The sequence below is a fragment of the Barbatula barbatula genome (genome assembly GCF_947034865.1).
Source record: "Barbatula barbatula genome assembly, chromosome: 15".
Lineage (NCBI taxonomy): Eukaryota > Metazoa > Chordata > Actinopteri > Cypriniformes > Nemacheilidae > Barbatula > Barbatula barbatula.
In genome coordinates this window covers 3500833-3517756 of record NC_136778.1, presented here as the reverse complement: position 1 = coordinate 3517756, position 16924 = coordinate 3500833, and the positions used below count along the sequence as shown (strand labels likewise).

Here is a 16924-nt window from a genome sequence, read left to right as displayed (position 1 = left end):
AAAACATAAACTCACAACCTCAAAGAAAAAACACATGAGCATATTAGATTAGATTAGATTAGATTCAACTTTATTGTCATTACACATATACAAGTACAGTGTAACGAAATGTAGTTTAGGTCTAACCAGAAGTGCAGTTAGCAAGTGCAGGATATACAGTGAATAAATACAGAATACAATATTTGGAAAATATTATACAGTGGGCATGGACTATGAAAATATGACAGTAGGTATGTACTATGAACAATATATACAGATGGCTATATACTATGAACATTAATGTACAGGTGGCTATGGACAGATAATAATTTAGACTAAACATTAGTGCAAGTGACTTAAGTGTGCATAAATTATAGACATTGGCTATTAAAGTTGCAGTGCAATAGGTGAGTTAATGCAGCTATTAAAGGTACGGTGCAGTATATGGGTTAATGCAGTTAATAAAGTTACAGCCCAGAAGTAAGTTAATGCAGTTAATAAGGTTACAGTGCAGTAGATTAGTTAATGCAGTTATTGAAGTTATAGTGCAATAGATGAGTAGATGCAGTTATGAAAGTAGTCCATTAGTACAAATGAGAATTCAGTATAATATATATATCTTGTATTTCATATGAAAAATTGAGCATATTATATTTCAAATATTATTAAATCCAAATATTATTAAATCATGCTTTATAATGAATAAATCTCGCTGATATACTGATATTCACTGGATATCACAAATTTGAGTCGCAATCAAAACCCAGTAAACTCTTTGGGGACGCTAGATGGCGCTGTCTTGTTTCTTAACCAAGCAGTCTTCTGAAGCACACATGAACGGTTTAATTGAAAACAGTGGGTGAACAGAATTTGACAACATGTCTGATGTTGAAATAATGCTAGATACATTTTCCTAAATGCAAATTTTACATATCGTTTCAAACTTATGTCTATTCATTTTCGCTAAAAAGACTGTTTGGATTGTCACAAGCGCATGTAAAGCTGACATCAGTATTATCACAGACATCTGGTTGTAAACATCTGGTTTATTTCATTCTTTATAAAAGTTAAATTAAAATATATAGTAATTTAGTATAAAATATATAGTATAGCAAGGACAAATAGCTGTTGAAGTGCTTGAGAGTGTTTAAATGAGTAAAAATAAGTTTTCTATAAGGACATTTTCATATGGCTTTGGAGAGGTGGAACACAAGAGTACAAAATAAACAGTCTCGCAATGAAAGGGAAACAGCTAGTACGGTCTACACGAATCATACTAATAGCACAAATTTTCTTGTGTTTATTTCAGTGCCCCCACACAGAGTTTGAAAGCTCAACCACGGTTTGACGTCTTACATTTCTACTTTCATTTTTACAGAGAAATTGTACGGGACCCCCGTTCATGAGGATGACATCATCATCATATACTGTAGCTGTAGATGTATTTATCAATGACAACAAATTATAACTAAAATATCCAGGTCTCTGTTAGTTAGGACACGGGTTGGTGATTCACCTCATGACTCATATTATTACGGCATTTTTACTTATACTGGACTCTTCCAAAAGTAATGAGGCCACATTCTGTTCATTTAACACTTATGTGCCTTTAGAGAAACATTTCCAAAATGTCAGGATCATTTTGAATATGCCAAATTGAAATATCCAAGTTTAATAGTCAAAATGCATTTTGGGTGGGATAATGAACAGAGATAGCCCTTTACCGTACTCATTTTGAGTTGTAATTATGTCTCTGGTAGAAAAAGCAATCCTAAAGGAAACCATGGACCAAGTTTACGGTGGTATTGAAGCATTTGTGATGCATTTAATTAATAAAAGGATTGCTGAAATACCTGAGAGATTTTATCTCCGGAGGACAAAGACTGAATAATGTAAGACCTTGGTAGTCCCTTTGTATATATGGATAGGCTATTGAATGCTTTAAAAGTAATGTCTGGCTTTTCAGCTTTTGAGCACACGCCGTCCGCACAAGTATTGCGATTGGGTTTATAGCACGGAGTGATGTGAAGTGCTTGACGACAGGCCAAGAAACACTCCTCCCTTTTTTAAAAGAGCAATTGAAATGAATGAGGCTGATTTTAATAAAGAAAGGCAAGGTTACATATTCGTATTCATCAGAACCGCTTTTCCGATGTTTACGAAGTGACGTTCGAGTCATGACTGCAGTTTCTTAAGCGTACCAAATTGTTCGATCTTCTGACCTTGTGCGTGACTTTCACATGGTTTTTGTTGTACTGTTTGAATTTGAAAGCCTGCAGATACGTTTTTACCATATGGCTATGCTTCCTAAGATGTGAATTGTTTTGTATCTCAAAAGTGCATGTAAAATTATACCACGGCTTTTTCATCCCCGATGAAGATTCAATGGATATTTATATTGTGACGACTTATTGGGCCAGTTCACCAATAAAAATTCTTTCATCATTTACTCACCCACGAGTCTGTATAAAAGCAGACAGTGATAGATATTAAATGCAGTAACCGAGGAGTTTTTGGCCACTGATGATTACCACAGTAGGAAATATGACAAAAGTGCCCCAGAACTGTTTGCTTTCCTACATTCTTCAAAATATCTTCTTTTGTGTTCAACGAAACAAATACATTTAATAAGCAAACTTTTCTAATGATGTAGAAAATGGTGGCCAATAACTATTTGGTTACAAACAGTTTTGGAACAACTTGAGGGTGAGTTAATGATGACAGAATCTACATTTTTGGGTGAACTGTTCCTTTGATAGCACGATCGATCAAACATTAACCACTTTATTTATTAAAACTGCAGGGGGAGTAAGACCGAGTAATTGCAGAGATGGCGTTTTTGACATGGGTGGGCTTCATATGAGGTCTTCAAAGTAACCCGATGTACAAAGAGGAGAGATACGTACAAGATTTGTGCAGTTTGAAATAAGACAGGAGGGCCGGTGTACATTTACTCTTTGTATTGATTGTCTTTTAACTGTGTTACTTCATAATGGACTTTTAGATGAGGCGTTAAAAACATCAGAAAAACACTTGAAGAGAAGTGATGGAACTTGCTTTTATGCTCTTTTGAGATCCATGAGTTATTTTCTGAAACCAAGCAGCTCATGTTGTGACGCTTTGTAAAAATCACTATACCGTGGTGTTCAAGGATCCTGGGGATAATAGCTATTCTAAGCCAACAGTGAGACTGTATATATAAATTGTGTCAGAGGCAATTTTGCTTTAGGTCGACAATATCAGAAACCTATTTCATCCTGAAGTAAAAGTGTGAATGTGTCCATGTGGTCCAAAGATGAGTCGCGTTCATGTGCTTTCACTTCTGTTTACATCTCTTCTTAGGTTTTTTTTCATGTCATGGTAAAGTTTTATATAAGAATTATTCTTTCGTCTCAGATGGGTTAAGGAAACGCTTGTTTCACCTTCACAGAAACACAGTTTGAGTGGTGCAGTGTGTTTACATAAAACATCTCTTTGAAAAAAAACATTGTATCCACAATGTGTTCACGTGAATACATGTGGGTCTGAGGTACAATGATTCAAATGTAAAGTTTCAAACTCATATTCAAGGTCCTGAAATTGGGGTCCGACGTACCAACTGCTTTTTTCTTCGTAAACATATTTGTTGTTTCTTAATTCCATGCAGATTTTTGCAGCTGTGCCAAGTCTATGTGTGAACTGTTTTTTTCATCCAGCAGTTCATTGTGAAGGTAAAGCTAGAGGTAATGTTCAATTACCAGAGAAGCACTCTTGTGCAATCTTTTCTTCAACTTTGAGCCAAACGTTTACAGTCTTAACCCAAGACATGATAGTGAACCGAATGGCTTTTGTCAATTTTCCGTTGGGATTTAACAAGTTGTGTAACGGTCACAAAGCATTGCATTTAGCAGGAAACGCATGGTTTTGTTGATCAATGACGGACCCGAAACCATTTTTTATTTCCTGTGAAAACTTATTTCAGAGGAATCTGATGTTTGATTTTTGGTATACAACTATAAACATGTCTTTGCGTCTTAAAACGCAACAGAACAGATAACATAACATGTGTGGTCTCAATAACAGAAATTACAATGAAAACTTGCAATGCTTGCCCAGCCTTTGGGATCTTTTGATTGGTCCACTGCTGTTGAACTGAGATTGATGAGCTGCTCTGCGAGTAAAAAGTCGAACTTATTTCAATGTGGCTTCATTCGCGAGATGCTGCAAAAGATGCAAAAAATACGTCTGTCTAGCGTGTTTACATATAAAACTATGGAAAGTAAAAAACGTGTTATCTGTGAACAACTCTTTTACGGTAATCGTTGTGAAGAAAAACACCATATTATTTACTGAATCTGAACGACTTTACAGAGAAACTTCAAGATTCAGTCACAACCATTTTCAACCATTTAAAGGAAATGGCAGTGCTCTCGGAGCAAAGGTTCTGGAGCAGTAGGCTAAAACTCTGGGCCACAATTTGCTTTCATTGTATACAAATAAATAGAGAGATACACACGCTGTGATTTCTTTTTTGAGCGTTTCTGGACATAAACTGACTTGAGAATTCAGAGGGCTCCAGTGTGTCCCACTGCTGTAAGAGATAACACATCTCTGTTCGGTACAGCACAGCTGTCTGGGTGGAAAGAGAATACCCAGCAGTCCCGTCACCCATCGCATCAATCTCTGTCCGCTTGACAGGCGCTATGCCCACCTGTTCGTGGGTGCTGCTTTCCTGGCCACAGCCTGGCTACAGGCAGAGGCTACGTGTGTGACAACCACTTGTCTGTCTGCTGGTGTTTTTCAATCCTCAAATTACGTACGTGAACTCTGAGAGCCGAGACACACAGCTATGTTACAATCTTTTGTACTCGGTGTCCAAATGGATTGATGTGGCACACAGAGCACTTTCAACCACATTGAAAAAAATGATGTTTGCTGCTTGTCCAATTTGTTTCATTTAAGTAAAATCAACATCAAATATTTGTCAAATTTGGTCACAACATGATTTTTTTCATGTTCTACATAACTGATTTGTGTTGTGTTTACATATAATTGTTACAACTAGGCAGGGGATTTATATTTCCCAGCATGCTTTGCGTAAGACTGCATTTTAAGATACATCTTCTTAATGAAGTGTTGTCATTTATAATTTATTTGTTTATCTTTTAAGTTATTATGTCAGTTCTCTATTTATCTTTTCATTTTAGTTTAGTTTTTATTTGATTTTAGTTGTTTATTTTGTGCCTATAAAATTGAGTGCATAAACTTACCGTATATCCCGAGGCAACATTTCTGTTTTTGGTTTGGTGTGAGAAAGAACATTTAAAATATGTTAAATAATGTTTACGATCACATATAAATCAGTTAACAAGTTAATTCGTGTTCTGACACGATTCTGCTGATTTAATGAACCGAACGCATTTACTTTCTCTAGGCTCTTAGTTCAGTTTCACAGCATCGCCTCTCATCTTAGTTCTCTTTTCTCTCCCCTCTATTTTCTTTCCTCTCCATTCAGGTGCTGCTTTCAGCTTTTCATGTAGCTAAGGTCCATTAGTTGCCCCCCATCTCGTAAAGCCCCTTCAGCCTGGGGCACAGCTCTAATGGCAGGGGTGGCTGGAACTGAGCTCTTAACACATCCACAGCAGGAAGTTAAGGGTTCTCAAGTTACTTGACCAGGTAAGACAATGTTTGTTTACTTTTATCGCTGCAAGTCCGGAGGTCATGAGACAAGAATGAGTACTGAAGAGTTTGAAGATGAAGGCCTTTCAGTGTTGTAGAAGGTTGACACACAATCTTGATGTTGTGTGAGATGCAGCATTGTAACAAAACCCATATCTTTTATATATCTGACAGTGGTTCTACTTTTGTTACAGCTATACTATAATATCTTATGATCATTCCTATAGAATAAACAATTCAATTCAATTCAATTTTATTTATATAGCGCCTTTCACAATTTGCATTGTTCCAAAGCAGCTTTACAGGGGAAAAACAAACATGTTAGTCTCCCCTGTTACATTTTTATTCACTTTTTTTAACAAAGAGGATAAATAACTATAGAAACTGAAAGACACTTTCTGTTTTTACCTTGAAACACTTCTCACCCTGTTTGTCTGCTGTACCGACAATATTACAATGTTAAGGGTTTCACACTCCACGTGTGATGTGAGAAATAATGTTGACTCACACAAATGGTATTTATTCAGATGTTGCTTTTTCACAGTTCTTATGTTGTGTTGTGTTTCTTAGTCTTAGTCTCAGATGTTTCTGCATAGGGAGAAATGAAAACAAAATCAAATGAGACAATTGTCAAAATACATGAGGAGTATGGGGTGTAAAATGAATGTCAATTGTAAATGTAAAATAATCTGGATTTGGTTTAATTTAATGATTAAGGTCTGAGTTCATATTGAGATCTTCATTAATATTGATATTCAGATTTCAAATCTGAGCTCAGTTTGTGATATTGTTGAGATCTCTTCTGAAACTCCAATGGAGACATTTGTGAGATTTCTGCCACTTTTGTTCAGGAGAAATATTTGAGACGATGGAGACTTAAGCAAAAGTTGCCATTTGCTATACATTTAATCGTATTAATTTCTTTGTAAAAATATTGGTATTTATGCACTTTGGTCAAGTGCAATTTATTTAGCACTGAATGCAGAATCTTTGCAACGCCACCATTACATAAAAAAATGAATTCTGAAATTTGCAAATAAAAAATACATTTATTTTCTTTATAATGTTTAAATACGAAATAATGTGTAGCTAAAACTTTTGTATTTTAAAGATTGGATAAAATAATATTTTTTTAAAGAGGGCAAAGTGCATTTTTAGATATTAAAGCTTTTGTTCTTACTTTTTCTATCTTTGTTTCTGTGTATACATCTCTTTCTTAACTCAGACAGCAGATTGGGCCTTATAAAGGTATACAGTCAGGTCTCCACTTTTAAAAGAAAGATATATACCACCAAACCACCATGCACTCCAGGAATCAATGCCATGCTGGCACAGAATAACTTCCAGTGTTCTTTCATGTCTTCAGGAATGGATCTCGGTAATCTCATCACTTCCCGCGGTGGCCAGAGTAACTTTGATGAAATCATCAGGATGACATTCAGTATTAACACTGACAGCCCAAAGTGTCAAAAGACAACTGCCCTACAGTCAATGCCATAAAATAAGCCAAATGCATAGCACCAGGCCTGAAATAGGAATAAACACATGAGCATTGGCGTGTAATGTTGCCTTTTTATTTTTTTATGTCCTGGAACGTTCTACTTTAAGCGCTGTCTTAGATTAGCTCAATGTGACAGAATGTATGATGTGATCTGCTTCCCAGCAGGCCCGTCACTTCTGGGGCAAGATTCGGAAATCATTTCTAGAGGTCACTATCATTTTATCGTGATTTATGTATAAGGTCCAATATAAATACTTGTTACAATACAATACATGTAAAAAATATATATATGCGACGGGATAGTTCAGCCAACAGGTAATTTCTCTCATTATTTATTATAGGTCGTTTAAAACGTAAGATATTTTGAGAAATGGTTTTGTGTCCATATAATGGAAGTCAATTGGGGATAATGTTGTTTGGCAACCAACATTCTTCAAAATATCTACTTTTGTGTCGTACAGATTTGAAAAGACATACAGTTGAGAAATGATGTAAAAATATTTATGTTTATTTGGTGACAAAATATGCTAAATGTTATGAATGTCATTCTTGGAAAGTAATTGCCAAATGTCAGTTTAACCCACTCTCTCTCCACAGGTTGGGTGTTTGGCACATGGGTTATTTGATATTACTGATCCAGGAACAGTGTTAAATGTTAACTTTATACAGGGAAATAATTACATGCTGCGTTAACATCCCTCACTATATAAATGACAGGTCACTGAATTAACCCCAGAGAGACGTAAACAAAACTCAATAAAAGTCAATCTGCTTCAATTGGATTTGGCAGCGAGAACCTAACCATTCGGTTTCCTAAACTCAACCACATTACTATTCTTAAAAGTAATATGTTTTCACTCCGAGAGGTGATATGTACTCAGTTTGGTTAATGTAAGCTGGCAATAGATTTGTTGATGCATGTATTTCAGCAGAGACCTGTGTTTACATATGTCTTCACTTTCATTTAAGGCTGCCAGGGGGTAAAGTGAGCTTACAGATTCATTTGTAATGTAAGGAAACCTAAACACAGCCATGGAAGAAACTGCTGTTTAGGTTAAATCACAGATGTGATACATGTTGGTGCATGCAGGGGTTTGATTATTCGTCCCATTTACCCTGCTTTTAAAGCGCCTTCTGTGCTTTTTTTTCACTTTGCCATTTTGTCCGTTTTTTAAAGCTGAGGCTTTGTGCGCTTCATCAGAAAAACTGTAACAAAGCACATTAGCTATGTGAGGAATTCTCAGGACGAGACCTTTGGATTCGTTTGCTTCTGTAAGGCATGTTCGGCTTCGGTGAAAAGCCAAACAGTGTGCAGTGGTGTGAAATGTGATATCTGAGCTTAACACTTCAGACACAACATCATTTTAAAAGTAAAAGTGACGCTTTATCTGCGCACATGAAAGGTGGAGTGCTAAAATAATTGCATTTACTATCAAAACAGTATCTTATTGCTGGTACTGTATTGGTTGTGATGTTATGACATCATATGGGACACCATTATTCCAGTATAGCATTGTTTTGTTTTAATCTATTCCATTTATTTATGTAGAGTGCTAAAATGAATGCATTAGCTAACAGTGTGTTATTGTTGTTGCGGGTACTGTACTGTTGGTACAGTTATTAAATCAAATGGGATACCATTGTACTTTTCCATTTATTTACTTAGCTTATTTAGCTAACTAAACTTTTTTAAATGGTCTATTTAGTTGTTTAGTTTTGTAAAGTTTTTATTAATACTACCAGGGATTTATGCATTTTGTAAATTGTGTAAATCAAACAGAGATATGACATGCTTTAGCACAACCGCAAAATAAAAGTGCATCACGATGCAGAAGAATTGTTTTTGGCTGCATGGTTCCCCAAATAACCTTTAAAGTCCGAAGAACCTCTCTGTTTCACAAAATAATTTAAATGTATTTTTAGTGGAATAGGGTTCTTTAAACTTTAAAAAGGTAAGAAAGAAATGGTTCTCCGAAGAAGCATTGACTGAGGGGTTATTAGAAAGCCAATGACATCACTGTAAAGATCTTTATGCAGCAACTTTATTTTTAATAGTATAACTAAAATCTGCAGCTATGCACAATGTTCAAATATAAAGCTGTTTATGTCAAATTATTTGACTGTAGAATTTCAATATTTGATCTTCCCTTTTAAGTAAATAATAATTGTTCACCATTTTAGGATATTTTACAGATTTCCAGTTCCTGTGACATACCAACCCAAAGGACAGCACCCAGGTCTCGTGTTTGCTCAGGAGTGTTATGATGGTCATCCTCTAAAGATTGACAGCTCCAGACTTTGGGGTGGGAGCCAAAGGTTCCATAAACCTGCTGGTCTTAGATCGAGGATCAGCAACATTCCCGAGCCATTAAGGTACATCTGCAGTTCTCTGACCTTCATCATCCTCAATTACGATTGAAATGTCATGTAATGTGATATGCTCATAATTGTTTGAACATATTTTTATGATATTTAAATAGCTTAGAGGATCAGTGTTATGTCAGAACCGTGGTACACTTACCCTTGAAACAAATTGTATTCTACAAACGGCACATGTTTAAGTCTGGCTTGGTCTTACAACCCCTTCATGTTCCTCAAATACATCAAAAGTTTAGAGTATTTTTATAATGCAAAGCTATTATCTTCACATGCACGAGCTGTATACATCAGCACGGCTTTGAGGGTCGCATTGAAATTCGCTGCTTATGTTGACTAATGTGAAAAATACCATCAGCACGGGTGTGAAATTTGACAGCCATGTAGCACTTGTGCATGTTCCGCATGCACTATAGCGTTGGGCCTTCAGCTCCAGTATTAGCGCGGCTCACATTCCCCAACCACCGCGGCAGTTGTTATCACACGCAATACAACCTCTGTTTCTTCATGAGAAAGGCGACACGTTGAATTGCTTGTCATGAGTGTGCATTTGTAAACACAATCGAGAGGTCCCAAGATGCTAAGGTGGCAAGCTCAGAACCAAATTGTATCGCTTCTGAGGCTTAAAATGGTTATCAGGTTATTTTAATCAACTTCAGATGACCAAAATTGGTAGATTTGATATTGGTGAGATGTGTATGTGTTTGACTGTAGATTGCAAATCTCTAATAAGGATATAGCGAGTTGTGGTCGAGTGTGTTGGATATTCGGCGGCTCTGTCTGTGTCTGTGCAAAGCAAAGTGTGTCAGTCGTTGTGGCATTTGCTCATAGGCTAAATAAAAACACAACTCCCTCTGTGATCTGGCCAGCATGTGTTTACGTTCACATTGAGGTTGGATTAACACTGGAGATATACAGAGATTATTTTGGAGATATACAGAGATTATTTTAAGATTAATTATTTTTTGACAGGCCTCTGATCCTCTATTCTGCGTTGATTCAGATAGAAGTATGAGGGCTATGGCATCGATGTTCATTAACCACGTCTTGCGACCATACTGTTATTTGTACGCTGTAGATATCCAAAATACATTTCAAAAATTACATAAAAGGAAAGCATTTTTTGAGGTGATCGACCAAGTATTTGGGCATTAAAACAACGTATAAAAATGTATAGATGTCGATGCATGAAATCAAAATAATAAGTGGCATTTACAGATAAATCTTTAGATATTTCCTCAGAACTAATGTCATGTCATATTATTGTCAACCAACTTCTTCAGAAATCATTCTTCACACAGACCACAGGTGCCGTTTCACAAAGTTTGTCTCAGTTTCAAGTTGTATACAAAACTGAGAATAAACAATACTTATACAGCATTTATTAATATTAATTCATGTCAATTTTAGCATTTACTAATACATAATCCAAATCAAACGTTGTCAAAGTTAACTTTGTTGACATGAACTGACATTAACAAGGATTAATAAATGCTGAAAACTGGTCATTGTTCATTGTCAGCGAATGTTAGCTAATGCATTAACTAATGTTATCTAATAGCACCTTATTATAAAGTTACAATTTTCTTTGATTTAACAAAAAAAATTCTTAAAATATCCTTTGATATTATTAATGAAGTTACTATTTTAAACTTTAACCATCGGTGAGTTTTGTATGTTGAAACTTATTTGATGAGTTTAAAAACAACTTAAATATAAAAATAAATGAATTAATACAATAGCCTAGTGGAAATGAATTGTAAAGCCAATTTGTTTGTACTTCAAAATTAAAGACGTCAAAAATGTTTTTACAGTAATTTAGCATTGCATCATCTGCACCCTGTAAACATTGAACACCAACGCCCCATGCAAACATTAATTATATCACCGGCCACATGTGCAGTCTATCCCGAATCATAACAGTTATCACGTTGGTGTTGAACACGACCGCTCGATTGATAGATAAGATGCAAGCTGATTAAAATACCAGCCAACTGTTGACCTGCTTTTTAAAGTGTGGTAGCAATGACTTTTCACATGGCCGATGATTGTTCTGTCCGGTGCGACAACTGCTTACGAATTCCTCGACGTCAATTCAAAATCCTGCAACAGAATGTGTTTTGATATTTTTGGGGGAATGATTGACAGCTCGCCCTCTCAACCCTAATTAACCTCCGTCAATTACAAATACATGAACTTCACAAATCCTCCAGTCAAGTAAACGGCGGATATCCAGTGTCGCTCTGTGCGTAATTGCATACGGTGATGTGCTAACCCAGTGCATGCGCTTCTAAATACTCCAGTTGTGCTAATATTAGCCCTGGAGTTTCCAGGCAAGGATAATGTAACAGCTTTACGTAATTGTGTGTGTTCATAGTTCTTTTTGACTGTGAAAAATATAAACTACATGTCAATGTCAATGTGTTGCGATTTCTCTTTAGAATATATTCTTGTAGGCCTACAAAGATTTCTGTGTGATTTGTTTTAGTTTAAAGTGCATTAAAATACACTTTATTTAAAGACACTTAGTACACTTGGATAAGTGTAATAAAAGTTCTTTCACCTAATATACTAAAAATATATTCTTAGTCTACTACTTTTAATTATAGTGTCTCAAAATAGCACAGTTGCTTCCACCTTGATCTTAAGTTTATCGAAAAATGTGCTATTTTGGTGGATATTATTTACAAAATTAGTAAATGAAAATAGTCCTTTCAATATATTTAAGTGTATTTTAGAGCACTTTGTTTCACCGGTACATTTCGTGTCAACAATACTCTTTTGTAAGACACATAAATTGAACTCCGTAGGGTGATAAACAGGTAAATACAAACACATTTGTGTGTTCCTGTAGCTCAACGTGAGCGTTGCATTAGGCGTGCAAAAGTAATGGGTTTGATTCCCAAAGATCATACATTTAAAAAGAAACTGCACACATATGAGTGCAAGTTGCTCTGAACAAGCATCTACCAAATGCATAAATGCAAAGATAAAAGTCCCCTATAGGAAAAAAGTAAAAAACCTAAAATGTTGTTTTATTTAGGGCACAATTATGTACCCACAAAGTACAACATGTTACGTTTTGTACCTGTGGAGATACAAAAAGAGCCCATAGGGGTACTGCCACAGTGACGGTTGTTCTTTTTTTGTATTGTGGTTCATAAAGTTGGTTTATGTACACAAAAAAAATGTAATCTCTTTAAGGGAAACTACCCGAAAATGAAAATTCCATTATGAATTACTCCCCCAAGTTGTTCCAAATCTGTATAAATGTCTTTGTTCTGTTAAACACAAAGATATTTGGAAAAAACGTGAGCAACTGCAATTTTTGGGACATCCTTGACTACCATAATAGGCTAAATTAAAACGTTTGTCAAATGTGCCCTAGAACTGTTTGCTTTCTTAAAATATCTCATTTTGTGTTCAACAGAACAAAAAAAGATATTCAATAATTTGTCCTACTGTGGGAGTCAATGATGTCCCAGAAACATCAGACATGTATACAGGTTTGGGAAAACTTGAGGGTGAGTAAATGACAGAATTGAAATTGTAGGGTTGAGTAGTCTATCGCTTTAAACGGTAGCACATAGACATAGTTTCGCTTTTGTCTCAACACCCAAACCAAGCAAAAAAATGCTGGATATTAGAAGATGGTAAAGTTTGCATATCAATTCTGAAACCAAAATGCACCGTTTCTATGAATTACTTCAGAAGTAATGCGCAATGAAATGCATATCGCAGAGTTTTATGTTTTTGAATGAACGGATAAAAACAGACAACACCTCATTTTCCTCAATGCAACATCATGGAAAAAAAATCTTTAGAATGTAATATATTACATGTGATACATTCAAACACGTGGTGAGATGTCACCTTGGCGGCGACTAAAAAGGGATGAGAACTTTCTTTAAAAAAGTACAAATGAAAATAAAACCTGCATATTGTCATGATCACGCATGCGGTTTATACTGTGGCACAGGACAAAGACAAAGTATATACAACATTTTTTATCTGTCCACTTCCAACAGTAATGACAGCAGGCACAACACATCTCACAGAAAACCAAACCAGTTGTTCCCTTTTGCTGCGCGTCCGGCTACAACAAAACGCCTCTTTTATGAAATCCAGGGTGCTTTCTCGGTCAAACGCCACACAATCTGCCATTGTGTGTGTGTGTGTCTTCCAAGTTCCACAACAGTTGTCGATGACAGGTGTTGAAAGCAATATAGATAGAGTCAAGTGGCTTCAAATAGCCTCTCTCTGTTCTGGGATACGGAATGCTGCTCTCTCCAAAAACATTTCTTAAAAAAAACATCCATTCTCAAGTTCCGCTCTCGAATGTCCCATAAAGAAATGTTAGTTCCAATTTATTTATCTTGTTCAGGGTTTGTTTTGCAGAGCGCGCAGAAGGTCGGGGGAGGTTTGAGAAGGGGTTCGATAGCAGCTGCCAGTCACACCACCGTGTATTTCTGGAAAGCTCTCGGGTGGCCTCTCTTTGTGCTGTCTTTTCTAGAAAGTTTTGCACTCGTCCGAATGGTTCTCGAAGGGTTTAGCCCGGGATCTTCCGCCGCGCCTTTGCTTTCAGCTTCTGATGGTCCCGCTGCAGAGAGTGTAGCGCCGAGCTGCAAGTGAGATGAGAATCTGTTACAGAAAAGTCTCTACAAGCCAGAGAAAAGACAAGCCAGATGAGGAAGGAGTGGCCGCAGGGCACTAAAACCAGTACAGGTCCTTGCTCTTATCCTGACTCTGTAGACCTGAAAGAAGGAAGGAAAGGAGAAAAGGAAAGCGTAAGCGTGAGGAAAAAGAAAAAGAAAATAAGCAGCAAATATAGGGGAGCCAGCTGACCAGAAGCAAGAAAGCATTGAAGTCTTAAAGATTGAAAGAGTGAACAATGAAGTCATGGGGCAGCACATTTTTGCATACCACGCTGTTATAACCAAAAACTGTATTTATGAAGCAAAAACCGCTAAAAATATTTTTGGCAGGACAAAAGTTGCATGAACAATCACACACGGAATGAATCATTAACTTTGGCAATGTTTTGTATAATTCAGTTCTGTGTTGTTAATGGCAGAAAAATGACACACCTCACCCCTAAAAGTAAACATCTGTCTCTTAAACTATATTTTCAGTGATGTATTGTCATTCGCACCTGCATCCATATTCAGACTCAAGCTCTGGCCCATATCGGAGCTTGTCGCCGTGAAAGCGCCCGTCCACGCCGAGCCGCCCGGCTCGCTCTTGCTGACATCGCACGGCGAGGGTCCAGACGCGGGTACCGAGGCAGGGGGAAGTCTATGTGGCCGCACCGAGGGCACGAGCAGAGATCCGTAACGTGGGTCAAAGTGCGTTCCGTACATTTCGTGCACAGAGGGCCGGGGGTATGCTGACCCTTGGGTGCCGATGGCCCCGCTGAGCGAGTAAGGGTGATGGTGGTGAGACGGGTGCCAGGGCTCCGGGGTGTTCTGGTGGAGGTGGCTGTGTAAGGAAGCGGTAGAGTAAGGGTCTGCTGGGAAGGGAAGGTCCGTGTGAGAGGAACCAAGAGCACTGCTGAGAGATGCTGTGACTGATGGCTGATACGCACTGTTCCAGAACGAGGGAGGAAAGCTTCTCTGGCTCATAGGGAATGATCCGTCTGCAAAGACACACATTTGGATATTTTGCATGTAAATGATAAATCAGATCTAAAAAGTAAAACGATCAAATATATTCTGTTTAAGAGTATCAATATTATGTCTTTAATCATTTTATAAATTCTTCTGAATATCTGCGTTTCGAATACACACAAGGCATTAAGTTCCACAAAACAGATGTGAGGAAAAAGCGTCCAACGTACTTTCACCGCAAATAATTCATAAAGGATGAGAATATCAGTCATAAAGCTATAGATTCTCACCTCTCCAGGACGATGCACCTCTTGCACTTTTGCTGTTGTTGGATGCAGATGCGTAGCTGCTGGACTGACTCAAAGCCCGACTGAAATGTTCATCCACCACCGAACTGATGTCCCCTTGAAAGTACGTGAAGAGCACACATCTGGAGCTGATGTACTCGGCCTCGGGTGGGTGATCTTTCTCCCGGGCACAGTCTTCTTCTTTAATGGGTGGCCCGGAGATGTTAGAAAAAGACGAGCTGCTTCCACTGACCGTTTCTGGTGCTTCTTGCATTTTAGAGTAAAACGCCAATTTCTGTAAACATGTTAAAAATCCATTTCAAGTAAAGTCTAATAGTTGCCTTATTTAAATAAAGATATATATTATATGAATATGGTCATATTGTGTAAGCCAGGCCATGTGTTTTGTGTGACACCAGTCCGTTGCCATAATATTTCAAAATATTAAAATATAAAGATTTCTCCTCTTTATATAAATAAATGTGCAAGTGCAGACCAAGTACAAGTTTGTATATTCAAATACTAAAATGTGCATATACAGACTATACGAATACGTCTCACAGTAACATTGGAAAGAAAAACAGGCTCATCAAACTAAATAAATATTACAAAAGATAAAACCAATGAAAGTAGCTACGGAACAACACTGTCAACTAATATTTGTACCTTTAATACAAATATTAACATTACATTCACATTATTTATCCAAAGCGACTCACAAACGAGGCATAACAATGGACGCAACCCGTGCAACAAAAAGCCAGAACATTTATTTGATAAAGTTTTAGTTTTTTCAAATTTAGTTGAATTTTAATTTAAAAACTGTGCTCACTGTCATCAAGATCTGTGAATAATATTACAGCATGTTTAGCTTAAAACTCATTAAAACCACAAAAGTCCAGCAACGAAAGTTTTAAGCGCAAACAAACCTTAAGCGTAACTGTAAAGACAGTAAAAAAAACATAAATGGGAAACGAACAACAGAAACACGATAAGACTTATAAACGAACATACCTGATGATGATACGGTGTATATGCTGCGGCGAAATAAGGCTGAGGTGGACCATAAACTTGATACATTACATCCAAGCAGCTCATGGCGAATCTAGCTGTTAATATCACCTATCAAAACTAAATAACGGGACGAGAAGACGCTTCATTTGAAATAAAGCGGTGGTTCAGTGAGCGTCGACTGAAAGCGTGCGGTGCGTTGCGGTGCGTCACGTCGCGTTCACCTGAAGCGCAATGAGCACTTTTTATGTTCCGTGGTCTGTCTTTATGCGCGAGCTTGAGTCAGTTCAAATAATCGGTTCTTTCGGACGAAGCAGTTCGGCGAATCGATTCATTTGATTCGACATTTAAAAAAGGTATTTCCAAACATGACAATTAAACGAAGTGAAACAAATGTTGATTATTTGCCACAGAGTTTGGTTTTAACGTTGTGAACAAGTGCTCCGCGAATCCGTTTATGAAGCAGTGAGGCTAGAATGAATCGATTCGAATGACCGACTCGGACA

General features: G+C 37.1%; 1 protein-coding gene across 2 annotated transcripts; it reads right to left on the bottom strand.

Moving 5' to 3' along the window:
- Nucleotides 1-13239: 13239 nt before the first annotated feature.
- vgll2a (vestigial-like family member 2a) lies at nucleotides 13240-16656 on the bottom strand. 2 transcript variants are annotated; one of them, XM_079474049.1, is made up of 4 exons: nucleotides 16422-16654; nucleotides 15411-15702; nucleotides 14667-15149; nucleotides 13240-14268 (listed from the first exon to the last, which is right to left on the bottom strand). In XM_079474049.1, exons 1-4 carry the CDS (start codon nucleotides 16503-16505, stop codon nucleotides 14225-14227), a joined length of 903 nt encoding a protein of 300 aa, XP_079330175.1. In that variant the 5' UTR covers nucleotides 16506-16654; the 3' UTR covers nucleotides 13240-14224. The 2 variants fall into 2 exon arrangements, with proteins under 2 accessions (XP_079330175.1, XP_079330176.1); XM_079474050.1 differs by having other exon boundaries at nucleotides 13245-14136; nucleotides 16422-16656.
- Between the last annotated feature and the right edge of the window lie 268 nt (nucleotides 16657-16924).

Excerpts from the sequence above, each read along its gene's own strand:
- vgll2a (XM_079474049.1), bottom strand. The coding sequence starts at position 16,505 with ATGAGCTGCTTGGATGTAATGTATCAAGTTTATGGTCCACCTCAGCCT. Across the intron at positions 15,703-16,421 it reads ATACACCGTATCATCATCAG|AAATTGGCGTTTTACTCTAA; the intron begins GTATGTTCGTTT and ends ACATGTTTACAG. Across the intron at positions 15,150-15,410 it reads AGGTGCATCGTCCTGGAGAG|ACGGATCATTCCCTATGAGC; the intron begins GTGAGAATCTAT and ends GTGTCTTTGCAG.